Source organism: Struthio camelus, chromosome 5 (assembly GCF_040807025.1).
Source record: "Struthio camelus isolate bStrCam1 chromosome 5, bStrCam1.hap1, whole genome shotgun sequence".
Taxonomy (NCBI): Eukaryota; Metazoa; Chordata; class Aves; order Struthioniformes; family Struthionidae; genus Struthio; species Struthio camelus.
In genome coordinates this window covers 43,041,981-43,057,453 of record NC_090946.1, presented here as the reverse complement: position 1 = coordinate 43,057,453, position 15,473 = coordinate 43,041,981, and the positions used below count along the sequence as shown (strand labels likewise).

At 42.4% G+C, this 15,473-nt stretch overlaps 1 protein-coding gene and 1 long non-coding RNA gene across 9 annotated transcripts in view; one reads left to right on the top strand and one right to left on the bottom strand.

Annotated features, from left to right (window-relative positions):
- Positions 1 to 872: 872 nt before the first annotated feature.
- Positions 873 to 3,079, bottom strand: LOC104150413 (uncharacterized). The gene is made up of 3 exons (XR_695599.2): positions 2,507 to 3,079; positions 2,342 to 2,424; positions 873 to 1,446 (listed from the first exon to the last, which is right to left on the bottom strand). It is a non-coding gene; the product is annotated as an uncharacterized lncRNA (long non-coding RNA).
- Positions 3,080 to 3,245: 166 nt separating this feature from the next.
- UBR1 (ubiquitin protein ligase E3 component n-recognin 1) overlaps positions 3,246 to 15,473 on the top strand; it is a 73,178-nt gene continuing 60,950 nt past the window's right edge. For 5 of the 8 annotated variants that reach the window (XR_011141488.1, XM_068946032.1, XM_068946030.1 and 2 more), the window contains exons 1-2: positions 3,246 to 3,409; positions 14,265 to 14,521. Coding sequence is in view for 6 of the 8 variants with exons in the window: in XM_068946032.1 (XP_068802133.1) it covers positions 3,320 to 3,409; positions 14,265 to 14,521 (347 nt within the window). In the remaining 2 variants the exon portion in view is untranslated. Of the gene's footprint in view, positions 3,410 to 13,222; positions 13,342 to 14,264; positions 14,522 to 15,473 lie in introns of those variants that run through there. The other 3 variants (XM_009684664.2, XM_009684663.2, XM_068946034.1) reach the window with 2 other exon arrangements.

The following is a 15,473-nucleotide window of genomic DNA, read 5'->3' as shown; positions in this document are numbered from 1 at the left end:
ATGCCATTCCTTTTGCCAAGAATGGCTGGGACAAAAAAAGAAACATAAAGTCGAGAGGTTAGTGACTCGCCCAGCTTCCTTACAAGTGCAAAATACAAACACTCACCTTTTTTTCCTGTGTCAGTGTTCATAGTTCTACCTGCTAATAGATGTAGGTAATTCACCTCTGGTGTTCCTGACATACATAAAATTTCTTCTTATGGTCTTTTGGAGATAGATTTTTCATATACACCATTTTAAACTTTACTAGAACAACTGTACAGTTTCAGACTCGGCAATTTATTCATTGCTGTTAACCCTTTCTTTTTCTTTAATTGCTATCTGCATTTTCTGTTTTTTTTTCCAACTTTCCATCTTAATCATGAGTTCAAATGAAAAAGCCTCTCTCGCTAGACATCAGTGCAGTTTCTTTGATATCTAATGTAATATTCCCAAACAACTCCTTTGCAGACTGTTAGAAGCTTCTAAGTCAATATTAGTTAATTTTCATTATCTTGACTCTTCTCATATAATTTGTCATAGGCCAAAGGGAGATTTAATTTTTAGCACTGACCAGATCAAAAAAAAAAAAGATTCCAGGTAAGCTTGACTAATAAATTACACTTTTTTTTTCAGACATTCTTAGTATTTTAGTTGCTCTTTTGTGTGACTTTACGTTTGACCTGGTTCTTCATCTGCCTCCCATCTTGCTTGTCTGCTGTCTATTCCCCCTAACACTGCTTTCCCAAAACATCCCAAACAACAACTTTTAATTCATGAGTTACTGATCAGTAACCACGGTGATCTTGGAGAGTTCTTTTTGCTTTGTTTAATTTCCTCCTGGAGCACAACCATTTTATTTTAGCCTTAGCAAAAGAAGACTGCCAAGCTTCAGCATTTTGTCTTTATTAAAATTCATTAAACTGTTGTCTTGGTTTTATTTTTCCTCTATTATTTCAGTAGCCATGGAGATCTTACTGTTTTGTGCCATTTCTGCCTGGGTACTGGTGATGCCAACTTGTTTTTTCAGAGCTTCACTGTTGCTTCTTTTGCTTTCTCCTAGCGCATGTGAGCTTCAAGTTTTGGGGGAGGAGGTCTGTATTATTTCGATTAAAAAGTCTATATTCTTGTTCAGCTAAAGCAGTTTATATTAGCATAATGGCTTCTAAAAGTTCCATAGTTAAGCAAGACCATACTGATAGTTCCGCTAAAAGATATGACCAAGAGAGAAGCTTGTCTCATAGCAGAGGGGATTGCAGACAGTCCTCCCACTGCTTGCGTGCATGTTTTGCTGTACTGACAGCCTTGCTTCTCTTGCTCAACTACATTAGAAGCTTGCTGGAGCTGATGCTAAAACGTTGAGGGCAACTCTTCAAAACTCACAGTAGTCGCGGTCTAAACTTGGCTGTTGTGCAAACATTGCTAGTTAGCGGTCAGCTGTCCTATTCGACAGGGTTGAGTACAGATCTGCAACAAGTACAGGCAAGAACAGGTAAGTTTTGTATTGCTTGTTAGGCTCAATGGCAATGAGTGAAACTGCAAGATTCATTTTGTCTTTTTCTATATCTTGCGCCTACACCTGTCTCGGTGATAATATATGTTCAGAAACCTTAAGTTACAGATTTTTATCTGGTAAATAAGCCTGCAATGACTGCTCAGAATGACTCCCAAGACTTCTATAAACTGCATAATTCTTCAGCTCACTTTACATTTCCTCTCTTTTAACACATTTAATTCAAGTCAGACACCCTTGTAGGCCTTCCATCGATATAGTAACATAATTACTGCCAAATTAACACTACTTCATGCCATTTCCCTAATAGTTTTCCTACCAACAATTTGATACTTGTTCTTGTAGAAGTCTGACCCCCTGATGTGCCACCCACTTTGTCAGTGGAATGAACAAAGCCAAGAGAAAGGACATGAAGTGCAACGAAAACTCCTTCAGCCTTGAATTTTATATATATACACACATATATACATATGTATATGTTTTAACTCAGAAGTACTTAAGAGACTTTCCAGCAGAGAAGCAAGTAAAGATGCACGCACACAGTAAAAGCCCACGTTTTCCAGAATCTCTCTAGTTTGGTACTGTGACAGAATTCTGCCAAAATGGCATGTAACGCATGACAAACCTCATCATGCCCCCTCCCCATGCGTCAGACAATCTGCTGATGACTGAACTTTATAGTAGTACAGGAAAAAACAGATATGATGCTACTATGAAGGAGGTACAGTCAGATATTCTTAAGGCATAAGAGAACATGTGTCTTTAGTTTTGAGGAGTGTCTCTGGCCAGAAACATTGAGGAAAATCTACTAAACATACCTGAAAGGGTCAACTACAAACTAGAGCATACCTGCACTAATAACTGAGGGACGTGCAAGAGTTGCTTGGAGGCCTCAGGGATTAAGACTACCACGGAAAAAGGCAGTCTGCTCCCTAAGAAAGGTATTAGACATTCAGTACGCTACTAGTATGTACACCTGGAAAGCACGCATAGCCCAAAGCTATGAATATTTACCTATTTTTTTTTTGCTCAGCATTGAAAGGTAGAAGCACAGGGAGCTGAGCAACCGAAGCGGTTTGCACAATCTGGAAAAATTCCTGCAGCAGCTAGACCAGACCTGTCACACTTGAGCCAACTTCCTAAACGCCCTAATCCTCTGTCAGAGAAGTGAACTCAAGAGCCTTCATAACAGAGTAAAACGTGCTGTAGCCAGACAGCATACAGGCAGAATCGTGCGCCCACAAAAATCCCCTGCCAGCCAGACAGGCACGGGGCTAAAGCTACTGCTGTCTCCCGCTCTTGCGCAAAGGCGTTCACGATCCTTCGCCTTCGCTTGGCCTCAAGGGGAGACTCACCACCACGTACTCCAGCGGCCTGCGGAGCGGGAAGCTCCTTCAGGGCGTGTCAAGCGTACGTGAAAACGCGCTAGGCCCTTACACGCACTTGGTGGCGGCGCGGACGCCTGGGCGGGCAGAGGCCCTGACGGCCCGACCCCGGCGGAGCCAAGGCCTCCCGCCAGCCCCTAGCCCGGCTGCCCCCCGCGGACCCCGCACGGGCACCGAGCCCGCGCCGCCGCCGCCACCTCTCACCGCCCCGCGGCCCGGAAGGAGACGGCGCCGCCCGATGGGGAGGGGGGGTGGCGGCTTCGGCGGAGCATGCGCGAGGGGCGGGCGCCTGCGCGCAGCCAGCGCAGGGCGGCGGCGGCGGCGGCGGCGGCGGCGGCGGCGGCGGCGGCGGCGGCGGCGGCGGGTGGGCGGGGCGCAGCGTAGCGGCGGCAGCGCGCTTCCGGGCGGCGGCGGCGGCCGGCCGTATCCCTTCGCTCTCAAAATGGCGGACGGAGGCGACGGAGGGGTCGGAGCGGGAGCAGCGGGAGCAGCGGGCGGCCGCGTCCCCGCGCAGCCCCAGGAGCGGGCCATGGTGAGGCTGCTGCCCGGCGCGGCAGCGCCGTCCCCCCACCCCTCCTTGCCCCGGCTCGGGGGCAGCCGGTGCCCGGCGGCGCTGCGGCCCCGGCACCCGGGGGTGCCCGGCGACGGCGGGGCGCGGCCGCGGGAGGGGAGCGGGAGAGCCGCTGCCGCTGCTGCTGCGGGGCCTGCGCCCCTCTCCCCACCTGGGGAAGCCGGCTCGTCGTGACCGTGGCCGCCCGGGGCCGGTTGGCCGGGGGCAGCGGGGCTCCGTGCGGGCGTGCGGGGGCGGCGGTTCGCCGCGGCTGCCCGCGGCGCCAGTCACTCACTGTCCGTGTCCTTCTCCCGCCCCCTGTCACAGTCTGATCTGCTATTTAAAAAAAAAAAAAAAAATCGAGGTTATTACCCAAACTCGGCAACAGACTCGAGTCTCAGCAGGCTCCCCTGCGCTCTTCAGACGTCCTAGGGTGCATCTTTTGCCCTTGTTCTGACTTTATGCGCTGAATTAAATGTAATTTTGCCTTGGAGCAACAAAAACAACAAAAAAAGGCTGAAGAACTGGCTTTTGTTCGATTAGCATGTGAATGAAGCAACAAATAGGAAAGTTCAGAAGGGATGTGGGTGGAGAGACTTCTCTGCTTCTTTGCTGAAGAAAGTACCTCTTTGGTTTTTGTGAATTATTTTAAATAATCATGTATTGATTTTAGCGTTCATTTAGCGAACTCTGCTTAGTGTTGAATCTGACTAGCGTTAGCATCTGTCTGTGTTCCTGCGAAGGACTGTCTGCGTTTTCCTCCGCCACATTGCAGTGATAGCTGGTGCAAATGCCTTTGCTAGAGGAGATCAAAATGCAGTGGCTGTCAGTCTAAGAAACAGAATATGAAATGTGTATCAGAAATCTTAGATTTTATGTTGCTTCCTACTTTCTAACAGGAGCAACAGATACCAAGAACACGTGGATTTGAAATTGTACAGTTGTGGATGCTTAAGTTGGACCCAGGCAATTTGTCTAGAATTGTTCATTTGCTAACTGCTCCTTATGTGATGCTGCACGCCGTGAATAGAAATAGGAGAGTATTTGCTTGTGGAACCTCTCGTGCAGGAGGCAGTGCTAAGCCAAAAATCACTTATTGTACCTTTCCTCTCAGAATTGCAAGGCTGTTTGCAACTCATCCTAGGGAAGGAGTCTGTGACTCTAGAGCCATTTCTGAAGAGAAGTATGTTTTGTGGCCTGTGTGTGGATTTCTGCTATATTAGGAGCTATTTGATTCTGAACTGTAAAATGTAATTTGGCTAGATTATAGTATCAGATAAAATACAACTTGAGTTAACCAACTTCTTGAACTTGAGAGCTATGTGTAGAGCCAGAGAGGTGCTGAGGGAATAGCTGCAATCTGTAGCATAACAGTGCAATCAACCCTCTGTTATTCAGGGACATAAGAGGCTGAGTTAGCCCAAGCAATGAAACTGATAATACTAGTACTGTGAAAAACATAGGGAAAGATGTGGAGGAGATGCTTGGCTGCTCAGAGTCAGTTCTGGTCCACTGAGTCGTCGTCTTCTTCATGTAATATCAGCCAACTGAGAGTCCCTCTATCCAAACTGGCATTATTCCTGTTTCCAGAAGAGCCTGTTGGTGCAGCAGGTGGCCACGCAGGCTATACTGTGTTGGTGTGGCACGTGGCCGCGCAGCTTGCATGTCCGCCACATACCCAAGCCAACTGCAAGAACTCTGAGAGTGATTATGGGGTGAGAGTGTTATCTGAAGGGGGAAGGGGAGCTGGGGGTGTGGACTTAGGCTGGAGCTGAGAGTGCTTAAGGTTAAGTCAGGTTGCAGCATGGCTACACTGATGCCAGAGTCTGGCAGCGTTACACTCAATTTACTGTAGTACTAAAGATGGCACTAGTTAGGTGGAGCTAATGTTTCTGACTTGTGTTATCACTGAATAGAGCTGGTCTGAATGTCCCTTTGCTTGCTCCTAGAAGCCGAGAGGTTGGGGAGTGTGGAGCAGAAACAGCCAGCTCAGTGGAATTGGCTGAAGCCTTGCTAAACTCATCAATCCTGTCTCAGCGTCAACCCGGCCAGACTGGCTCTTGCCCTCCTTCTTAACCTCTGGCTTTGGGAGGTGGGTGTTGGTTGCAGTGCTGGACCACATCTGACTGCATAACACTGGCTAATAAACCCTCCTAGAGCGTGGGGGGCGTGAAGCAGGCTTATCTGCGTGATTCTCCAGGAGGCAGCCTGAGTCTGGCAGGGATGGTGATGACTCAGTTAATAAACTCATTTGTACCCAGCCCAGCTCTGTGTTTGTGTCTGTGTGCTTAACTCCAATTCTTCAGGTTGGATGACTGTAGTTTGGAAATGCTTGTATTGGCTTTTCATTGCATTAGTTAAAGTCTCACAGGCCCCATCTCTGTCCTGTTCTACTCCCAAGTGGTGGTATTGCTTCCTGATCTGAGCTGTCCTTGAAAGAGTTATGGCTGCATGTGGCAACTGACCTTGTAAACCTTTGTAAACTTAACTCTACATTATTATCTTTCCCTAGCAGCATCCCCAGTTTGCTTGGCTGACTCATGGGCTAGGCTTGGCTGCTGTAATAGGTGGCTAGCTGGCATTCCTAGTGGCCAAATAAAAGCCTGCTTTGCAGGCTGGATCCAGCCAGTTGACTGTTGTCCATCTGTATTCTCACAAAATCCAGTTTAACTCCTGCCTGTTTATGTGGCTGCCATCTGGAATATACCAGCTGGATTTAGATACTAAAATATTTTAAAGATTTTCATTCATACTGGAGCTTCAATTTTTGAAGTATATGTACCTTTGCAATAGTACTTGTGAAGTGACTTTTTTTTTTTCTGAAGTCCTATCTTTTGTCATCAATCAATATTCATGCAAAAGTGTAGGTGGGGTTAAATTTAATTGAGTGGGGGAAATCTCCTTTAAAGGCAGGACAATAACTAGATTTTGAACTTTAAGCTCAGGACCCAAAACACAAGGGATGCATGCACAGGCGCTTGCGCGTTTTAAAGAATTCTAAATCTTCTTTCATATCGCTCAATGCTGTGAAAGAGTTGAGGAATTGTAGCTGAGGAGCCTTACTTCTGCAGCTGCGTTGTAATCAAGCAGTAATATGGAGAGGAGATCCAGACTCAAACTCAGACTATTTCTTGAGACTAATGAAAGCTCTTTGTCAGGCGACTTACTTTGGAGTTGCAGTGACTCCTTTCAGTTTTGAATCTCGTCTCTCCTAATCTAAATTAACTTATTTAAACCAGACTATGTGTCCATACAATTTTATATGAAATTATGTAATCTGACTTAGTTTTAAAATTATGTCATTAGGCAAATTAGCGTATCTGTGTGTGTAAATGAGCCCTGAATTGCATATAGTCCAAGCCTTATTTTTAAAATAGTGCAGTGTATCAGTGTGTCTAAGAAGGAGAGTCCATGATGCGGAGCATCACCAAGGTCCCGCTTGTGTCCCTATATATTTAGCATTCTGTTAGTGTGCTTGAATTTTGTTGTGACGTTGAGCAACGCTGTGCTTTGAAAGCCTTTTCCTCATTGTTTGCTTTCATGTTTACTCATATTTCTTGACAATTTTATGGCTTTTGTTAGTGCAGGAGTGAACTCTGATTGTGAAGATTATCTATGATATCTGCTCAAGTCTGCCTAAAGTGCACAAATTCTGGTTGCTGTAATTCTGCCGTAGCACTGTTCTGGTGCTGGGAGAGGTATGTGACTCCAGGAGAATGTAGCTGCCAGTGGCTGTGCTGGGTGGCATGCAGCTGCCTAAGTGGCTTCTGTTTAACTAGGTCCCAGGGCAGCAGAGGAGCTACAGATAAACAGGTTGGTTTTGGTGTATGAGGGAAAGCATTTAGAAGTGCAGAGTTAGTGCTAAATATGGATGGATTCACCTGAATTTAATTGCACATTAACTCACTGCAGAATTAAGCTATGTGCAGGGTGGATAATGAAATTCAGGGTAATTGGAGGTTAAGTTTGGGTGGGTACAAGGCCACTTTATTTGAGTACATAGGAATTAAAATAAAAACCCAGCATAAGCAAATGTCAGGTTTTTTTTTAAACATAATTCAACTAAACTATTAATTATTTATATATATGCACTGCAACTGCAGTTTTTGAAGTGCACTCTGTCTGATGGTAGGAAGTTTGATATTCTGTTCCCTACAGGGTAGGAGACCACAGCATGGATGTGAAGGATCAAGCAAGGCGTGGAACAAAGCCTTTTCTTTTTCCCTTTAGAGACAAAATAACAAGGGTCTTGAATAAGTGAAGCCATAACTTAAAGGAGAAGTTTTATTTTAAAGTCTCTAGCAGAATATTACACATAAATCCACAAAGGTGATGATTTTGCTGTTTTTGGGTTTTTTCCCCCCCCCTTAAGGAGAATGAACGTGCATTTTTTGCGAAATAGGTGTTCTAGGTATTGTTTTGCTTTAATGCCTGTTACTGAATTCTTGTTTCTCCTAGTATTGGTATGTAAATTATATATGGCTATCTACCTAATTCACAGTTGACCAAAAAATTTGAATCACAAAGGGTATTTAGATGGCACGCCTCAAAGACTTGGGAATGATTTCTAGAATTTCTAGCTACTTTATTTTGCCTGTTGAATCTGCCTGGTAGTAAGTACCCTGCCAGTTTTGTAGAATATTTGGGCTAGAGCGTCGCACTGGTAAGTGGTATGGCGTGGTAGATAGCTGTGGCCCGTTGTTTCACTTATAACGTCTCCTTAGGCACCTCTTTGCATCCAGCCACTTATCCCTGTGAACTGAAGCTGCGTTTGTGGGACTTTGGAGACGAGTGTGACTTAAAATTGATACGTGACCTGCAGTTTCAAGGAGGCTGAACAGCCTACATCTTGTTTACCCTGAAGGTCACGTTAGCGTTTGCTCTCCACGTAGTTTGCTGAAATAGTGACTGCACACTGGTGTTCGCTGTTGCTTCTCAGGTTGACGCTGGTTTTCTGTGGTTCAGCTAAACTGGTAGTTCTTGGGGGCCACTGGAATCAAGGTGATTTCCACTGCAGGCAAGGCTTTAGTAGTCTGCGCTGTTACTCTGAGTCTAATCCCTAGTGGGCAAACACCTGCATCATTAAAGCATCTTTTAACATTATTTGGTGCCCTGCTGCTAGTAGTCTTGGCTCAGTGGCCAAAGTTTAAATGAACGTAGAGATCAAGCAGCTCTTTTGTGTCTTCAGGTCAGAGTTGCGGTGTTTCTAGGACAGTGTAGAAGATCTTGGGTTTCTGTTACCTGTGTTGTACCTCTGTATACACAAAAGGGAAATAACTTTTGAAGCCAACTTGCTTCTTTCAGTGTAATTACTGATATCCAGAGCAGACCAAAGGCTGGTGCATGGCTGGTTCCTGGCTATGGTATATAAAGAATCCACGTTACTGACGTGTTGGAAAACAGGTATTTTGTAATTGAATTGCAAACAATCACTTTTAAAGCTTAAATTCCCCCTTCTTTCATTGGATGTACTTTGTGGGAGAATGTGAAACACCTCATGAACAACGGGATGCCGCTTATGTTACAAAAACTAGGGTCATCTTCCACGTTTCTCTTCCTGAGCTGTTTCTCTTCCTCCTGTGTGTCTCTCTGATTTTGCAGAAGTCTTTATATACTTTCAGACGATACAATGGGCATCACTAACAGTGTATTTTAATGTACTAGATACTTGAGACAACAGTACACTGATTCATTTCCAGCAATTGAACGTAAAAATATGTGCAAAATATTGAAAGTTAAAAATTGTACAGTCTGTTTGACTGGTACTTAACCATTTTGTACTGGGCAGATGGCATGGTAACATGGTAGCTTTTAATGTTTCAGTGCCTAATGGTGCATTCAGAGTTGCTAATTGGAATTGCCTTATGATTTATCCTGCTATCTTTACAGACCTGCAGCAGGTAGTGGACTGAAAAGTTTCAATTTGATTTAAGGCAAGGAATAACAAATATGGTAATTAACTTCTAGTGCTTATTTGAAGCACCTTCTTTGACGAATATACGTTTTTGAGGATGAAATAGGTTACTTTGTTTCTTTGTTATTTTCACTGTAATAATGCCTAGGTGCTCTATACTGCAGCAGGATCTTATTTTCAATGCGTTAGAAAACTGATCATTTCAAACTAAGATGAACAGGAGGAAAGGCTGAATTTAAATTTAAAAAACAGAACTTTATATGAAAATGTTAGCTGATGAATCTTCCCTAAGATTTTCCCTGATTACATTAACATGTGTTTGTGAAAATACAAAGTCTTGAAATTTATGCCATCGCTTTTGCCCTATAACATCAGTGTGTCCATCAGTGCAGTAAAGTTAGAGCTGTTTTTTATAGTAGTTCCTAACGCAAACGAGTAGTTCGCAAAGAGTTTAGGATTCAAACAGAATTATGTTGGAATGCAAAACAGAAAAACTGTATGGAAGTAGTGGGCACTGAATTAATGTATACATTAAACCTATTGCAGTGATGAAGGAATTCAGTCATGGTAGTGAGAAAACTCATTTGACTCTAGAGCAATAGGTCAAAAGTGATTTGAAAGAGCTTATTGTTAACTATTCTCTCTTTCTCCCTATATACTTATACTTATATTAGCTCCTCATTCCTGTCATTATTTCAGGTTTACACAAACTAATGCATTCAGATTTTTGCTCTTTTTGTAGGAGTGTTTCTCTTTGTAGGCAAATGTAGTTCTTCATCCTCAAACTTTCCTAATGTGATGATGCTTTAAAGAGGTTTGGAAAAAGCCTACAAGCTGTTACTCCTTTTAGATGTGGGACAAACCTGCAAAGAAAGTTCTGGAAAGATCTCGGTGTGCTTACACACGTAAAGAGAAATTAGTAGTCTGTTTTCACAGAGGAGGTATATTGATACAAAACAAGAGATTATGTCCTAACCATTCGTTGTTGTGAGGTGCCACTTCTGGAATCCTATTCCTTTAGAAAGTCCTTAAAGATTACCGATTAACTGCTTTTGTTGTACAGAACAGATCGAGTGCCCTGGACGCAAAGTGCATGCTGTCTTTTCTGCTCTTCTGACAGAAATACTTAACCTTCAGAAACATAGCTTTGCAACTCCTTCCAACTTCCTTCCTCTCCCCTTTTCCCACAGTTTGAAAATTACTGTCATCTCCAAGGAGAATGCAAGAGGAACAAGTGACTTGAGAAGGAAAAGAGATAGGGCTGGAGAAGGCTGGGGGTATAAAGTAGAAGGGAGCAGAGAAGAGGTGATGCATCTCTGACATACTCTCTTGCTAGCGTCAGGTTCCTGCATGCCACCAGTCGCCTGCTATTATCAATATCTGGGAAAACCCACCAACGTAGTGTAGCTCCTTCGTAGGAAGGAGGGTAGTGCGTTACCGCTGTGGCTATACCCTTACCTCACTGTGGAGATTGATTGTGGCAGGCTGTGTCTGAGCCATATGTATGTCCGTTAGTCCGTTTCCACCTGACGGCTTGTCTGTCTCTTCCGTTTTAAAAAAAATGGCCAAAAGTCTCATGAAAAGAATTTTATTAAGGTTGCTCGTTCAGATACCAGAAATGTTAATATTGAAATTTCTCAACTTTGAAGTAGAATCTTAATTTACTCCAAATGTATGCAATGGTGATTTTATTTTATTTTTTATTTCAGTGGTTTTTTGATTTGCAGTCCAAAAATATTTTCTAGAGGAATAGTATAGACTGGAGTAGCGTGTATTCAGGCCTGCTTCTAATGGGTTTTCTGCCAGTAGTTACAGTTTGTAGATCCCAGCGAGTAGCCTGTGAATGCCAGGGGTCTGTGGGCTGCAGACTGATAATCCTGGTTGTTAGTTACAGAATTATATTTTTATCTTAATTACATTATTTCATGACCTCTGCCTTTTCCAGTACATAATTTCAGGTTTATTCTTGAGTGGAAACAAATTTGGAAAAAGACTTTTCTGTAGGACTTATTTGTAGCAGAAGTTGGAAGGTGAATGGAAACCACGATACAGAAATTGAGAAAGAAATAAGATTTCTCCTGGCGAATGCAATTGGAAGCTGCAGTGAAAGCCTGGTTTCTGTTGGTAGCTTTCTTGCACTGTTCCTGGACGTTTATAGACTCCCAGCTCGTCCAGTGCATAGGATGGTTAGAACTTCATGGAAGATGATACAGTATTTTATTTCCGCTTCATTGGTCAATATATGATCAATGAGGAACAAGTAGTGATTCATTCATTTACTTTTCAGTGGTTTTCATCACTGCAGCAACTGAGCGCTTCACGGGTCTGTGCTCAGGTAAGGCAGGGAGTGAGGCCTGAGGGAAGGTGGGACTGTTCTAAGTGTTAACCGAAGTAGATCTCAGTGTGCACAAGGAGGCCGAGCTAACATATCCCAGGCGATCTTAACTGAGAGGTGTACTTTATTTGGCCGCTTTTTTTGTTTTTGGTGCAGTTTTGTGTGTAACTTTTTGCAGTTGACTAGAGCGTAAGGAGCAGATTTTGACACAAGAAATATATCGCTTCTCCTAGGAGACACGGAAGGTGTGGGTAAGATCTGAGATTCAGCCTGGTGCAGCTTCTCGCCACAAGAATATTCTTATTTCTCTTCATGAGTATAATGAATATTTTACTGAGTGATGGTAGGTTGAAGATAAAATTTAGTATGTTTACCAGAAGGCAGCCAGCCTGCTTGAGAGAAGTCTCTTCCCTTCTTTCCTCTCTTTTCCTGCTTCCTGTCCTCCGTTCTCTCATCGACGTTTAAATAGAGTTAAAAGCTTTGTTTAGGAATGCTTGAAACGTTTGGGAATTGGCCTGTGTGAGAACCCATTCTACGCTTCTGGCAGATTTTCAGGAAAGCTTAGCCCCATGTTTCTTGGAGCTATTATACACTCTGTTCCGACAACACAGACGCTAAACATATACCGTCTCTTGGGAAAACAGCTAATTAAGACAGAAGAGCTGAACCTTGGGATTCTCTTGTGCTTTGGAAAGACAGCATGTCAAGAGGTCACTGGTTTTCCCCTTATTTGAACAGATACTGTACCCAGATTGGGAGGCAACTTGATAAAAGCCATAGTGCAATATAGGTAAGCTACAGAAGCAAACAGAAGTTTGTCCTTATGTTCCAGGAAGAACATTTAATTCTGAAGTTTAATTATGACGCGAGAATAAGTGACTTCTTCCCAGCTTAAATTAAAAAAGGGGAGAGGGCACAATTTGATGTTTTTACGAGAACACTTGGTTAAGCGTGAAGTTTTTTTTTAAAGCTGTCATGCCGATATTTGATACGTTTGGATTTAGTTTTCAGGTACCTTTTACAATTTAATGTCTTTCTCTGTAACCCATCGAAGCTTTATTACAAGTAACGTTGTTGGAAATTTAAAAGAACTTAAATAAAAAGCAAATCAACTCTTTTTTTCATTTTTGGTTGATTAGCACTGTGAATGTGTGAAGATGCATATGTATCTGTATATTTTGAGTGTGTGGATGTATACCTATATGCATATATGTGCTTACATGCATGTGTATACTAAGGTTTTATGACTGATAAGGTGATCTCCATGGTGCTTACTGTTCAAATATGCATCTGACTGTGTTTCTTGATCTACAATTTTTGTTAGAATTGGAATTTAAATGGTTAGTGGGTCCCTTCACTCGCTGAATGGATCTTCATTTTCTGATATTGGAGGGTGGGTTGAATGCTTTGTGAGTCAAGAAATCTGATTAGATTGGTCAGCCTGCACTGACAAGAGGAAAAAATTACTAGGATGATTTGAGGACAAGTTTGCTCCTCTGCTTGACAACATTGTCCGTGGCTTCTCTTCTCTTGTCCATCAGTGTCTGCCATGCATTTTCTTCTGTGGCTTTGAGTTCGTGCATCACCAAGATAAATGATGTAATGGACTACCTCAGGGTAATGCTAATGAAGGATGATGGCCAGAATACCAGTAGAAGCCTCAGGGTAAAAATAAACGTATTATAAGTTTTGTGTTCGTTATTCAGGACATAACGAGAATGCTATTTAGTGTGGCTACAACATGGAGCAAATCTCTTTTTGACAGTTTAGCTTTGGGTAGTGAACGTTATAGTTAATCCATCCTGTCTTAACATGGTATCTCATTTCTGTTTCTTCTGTTTAGATTTTATACGTAGAAAGGTTTGTTTGTACTCGACTGCATTAAATATCAGATAATTTTTCAAAAAATAAAAAATTGCTATTTGATACTATGCAGCTCTAGCTTTAAGAGTACTGGAGCTGCAGTACTCTGGACTGCATCTATTCTAGGTTAATTTTTTTTTTTTTTCCCCCCTGTGTTGGAGAATTATTCTAATCTTGAGCGTAGACTAGGGAGCTGTAGCCTTGCAGATCTGTATCTGGTTCTTTATCTTCATCAACTCTTAGGACTAATCCATTGATTGAACTGATGTAGGTTTTATCTTAAGTCAGAAGTTAGTGTTTTTTTGTTTTGTTTTGCCTTTCATGTAAGGTTTTCTGCATTTTCATCCTTTAAACAAGTTGAACGCTTTACTTCTTTCAGGCTTCTTCCTAGTCCAAACTTTCTCTTGCTTGTTTTGCTTATTCTGTGCTTGCTGGCCTAGAGAAAGGTCCTTTTAGAGCTGTGTATAAGGATGCCTATATTTTTCTTGCAAAAATAAGTCTTTGGGGGATAAATCAAGGTTGTATGTGAAAGGAGTTTGTTTTTAGGAACCTTGGTGAGTAAATTTGTTATTTGGTTTGCAGTGGGGAAAACCAAAAGATATTTCTAAGTAATGGGAATAAAAAGAAATAAAAAGAAAGAATATTCGGACTACCCGAATTTAATTAATTACTTTCTTTAACTTTCTTTCTTCGTTAATGTTTACCTATTGGTGTACTTCTTGCAGTGGTGGGATGAAAGATTCGACTTCCAGGCTACCTTTTTACAGTGCTTGGCGAAATATGTACCAAATATCTATTCAGCTGAAATGGACCCCTTGCTGGAGAAACAAGAAGAAATGGTCCAGGCAACAATATTTTACCCTCTGGAGTGTTATTTGTTTGGGGAAGACCCAGGTATCTTCCTGGAGAAGTTACAACAGAGTGGAACCTCACAGCTCTGTGGGAAGGTGTTCAAAGGAGGGGAAACAACATATTCTTGCAGGTAAGCACAGAAGTATGTCATCATGACTGTTTCCTTGTGAGATAATGCGGTAAAGTAGACTTAATGAAACTAGTTGCGATGAAAACTTATCATCATTTGTGTCACAGTAGGTCTTTAAGTAACTGACAGTGGCATTTGCTTCAGATTTCAAACCGCTATAGTGAGCAAAGTTGCATACAGAAAGCATACTCTGGCAGAGAAAAGAGGAAGGTATTGGAAAGGATACTAAAAGTACTGAAAGCTATTGGTGAAAAAGATTGCATGACAGGGCATGAGGATAGGAACTGTACCTGGGATTGAGGGAAGAGAGTCATAAAAATTGGCGCACTACAGAGTGTTCATCTTTTCCAAGTCTGAAACGCAATACGGCATTTCTGAGCATCAGCAATATGCTGCTTGAGCAATATCTGTATAAGCCACAGTCATTTTTTTACCCTCATTCTCATCCTGGTGTGCATTAAAGATGAAAACCTATTGATATGATATTACTTCATTCATTCATATATCGGAGGTCTTTGTGATGGCTGCAGAGGTTGCAACTGAACTCGTAATTTATTGGTGTTAATGTGATGCTATATGATAGCTTGTTGTCATTTTTAGGTTATTTTAGAAGCTTAGAACATTGCACCAGAAATGGCAAAATAATATTATTAAGGATAAATAATATTATTTAGGATGCAAGATCAAGTCCAAAGGATCTTTATAGGAATCCTTATGTATTTACTGGAAAGCGTATAGCAAATGGGATGCTGCATTGTCAGAAGAAAAAGGATGGTCAAAGCAGTTTAGTGCTACTGTAACAGGAATACTGCCATTGCTGCCATTGCAGAGTTCTTATATGATAGTTGACAAGATGGTGAAGCTGTATTTCTCCGAGGTAGTCGCTCAGTTTATTTTTCTTAATTTTTGAGTTCCTATCTTACAACAATTTGGTGGTATTTATAAAAAGGCT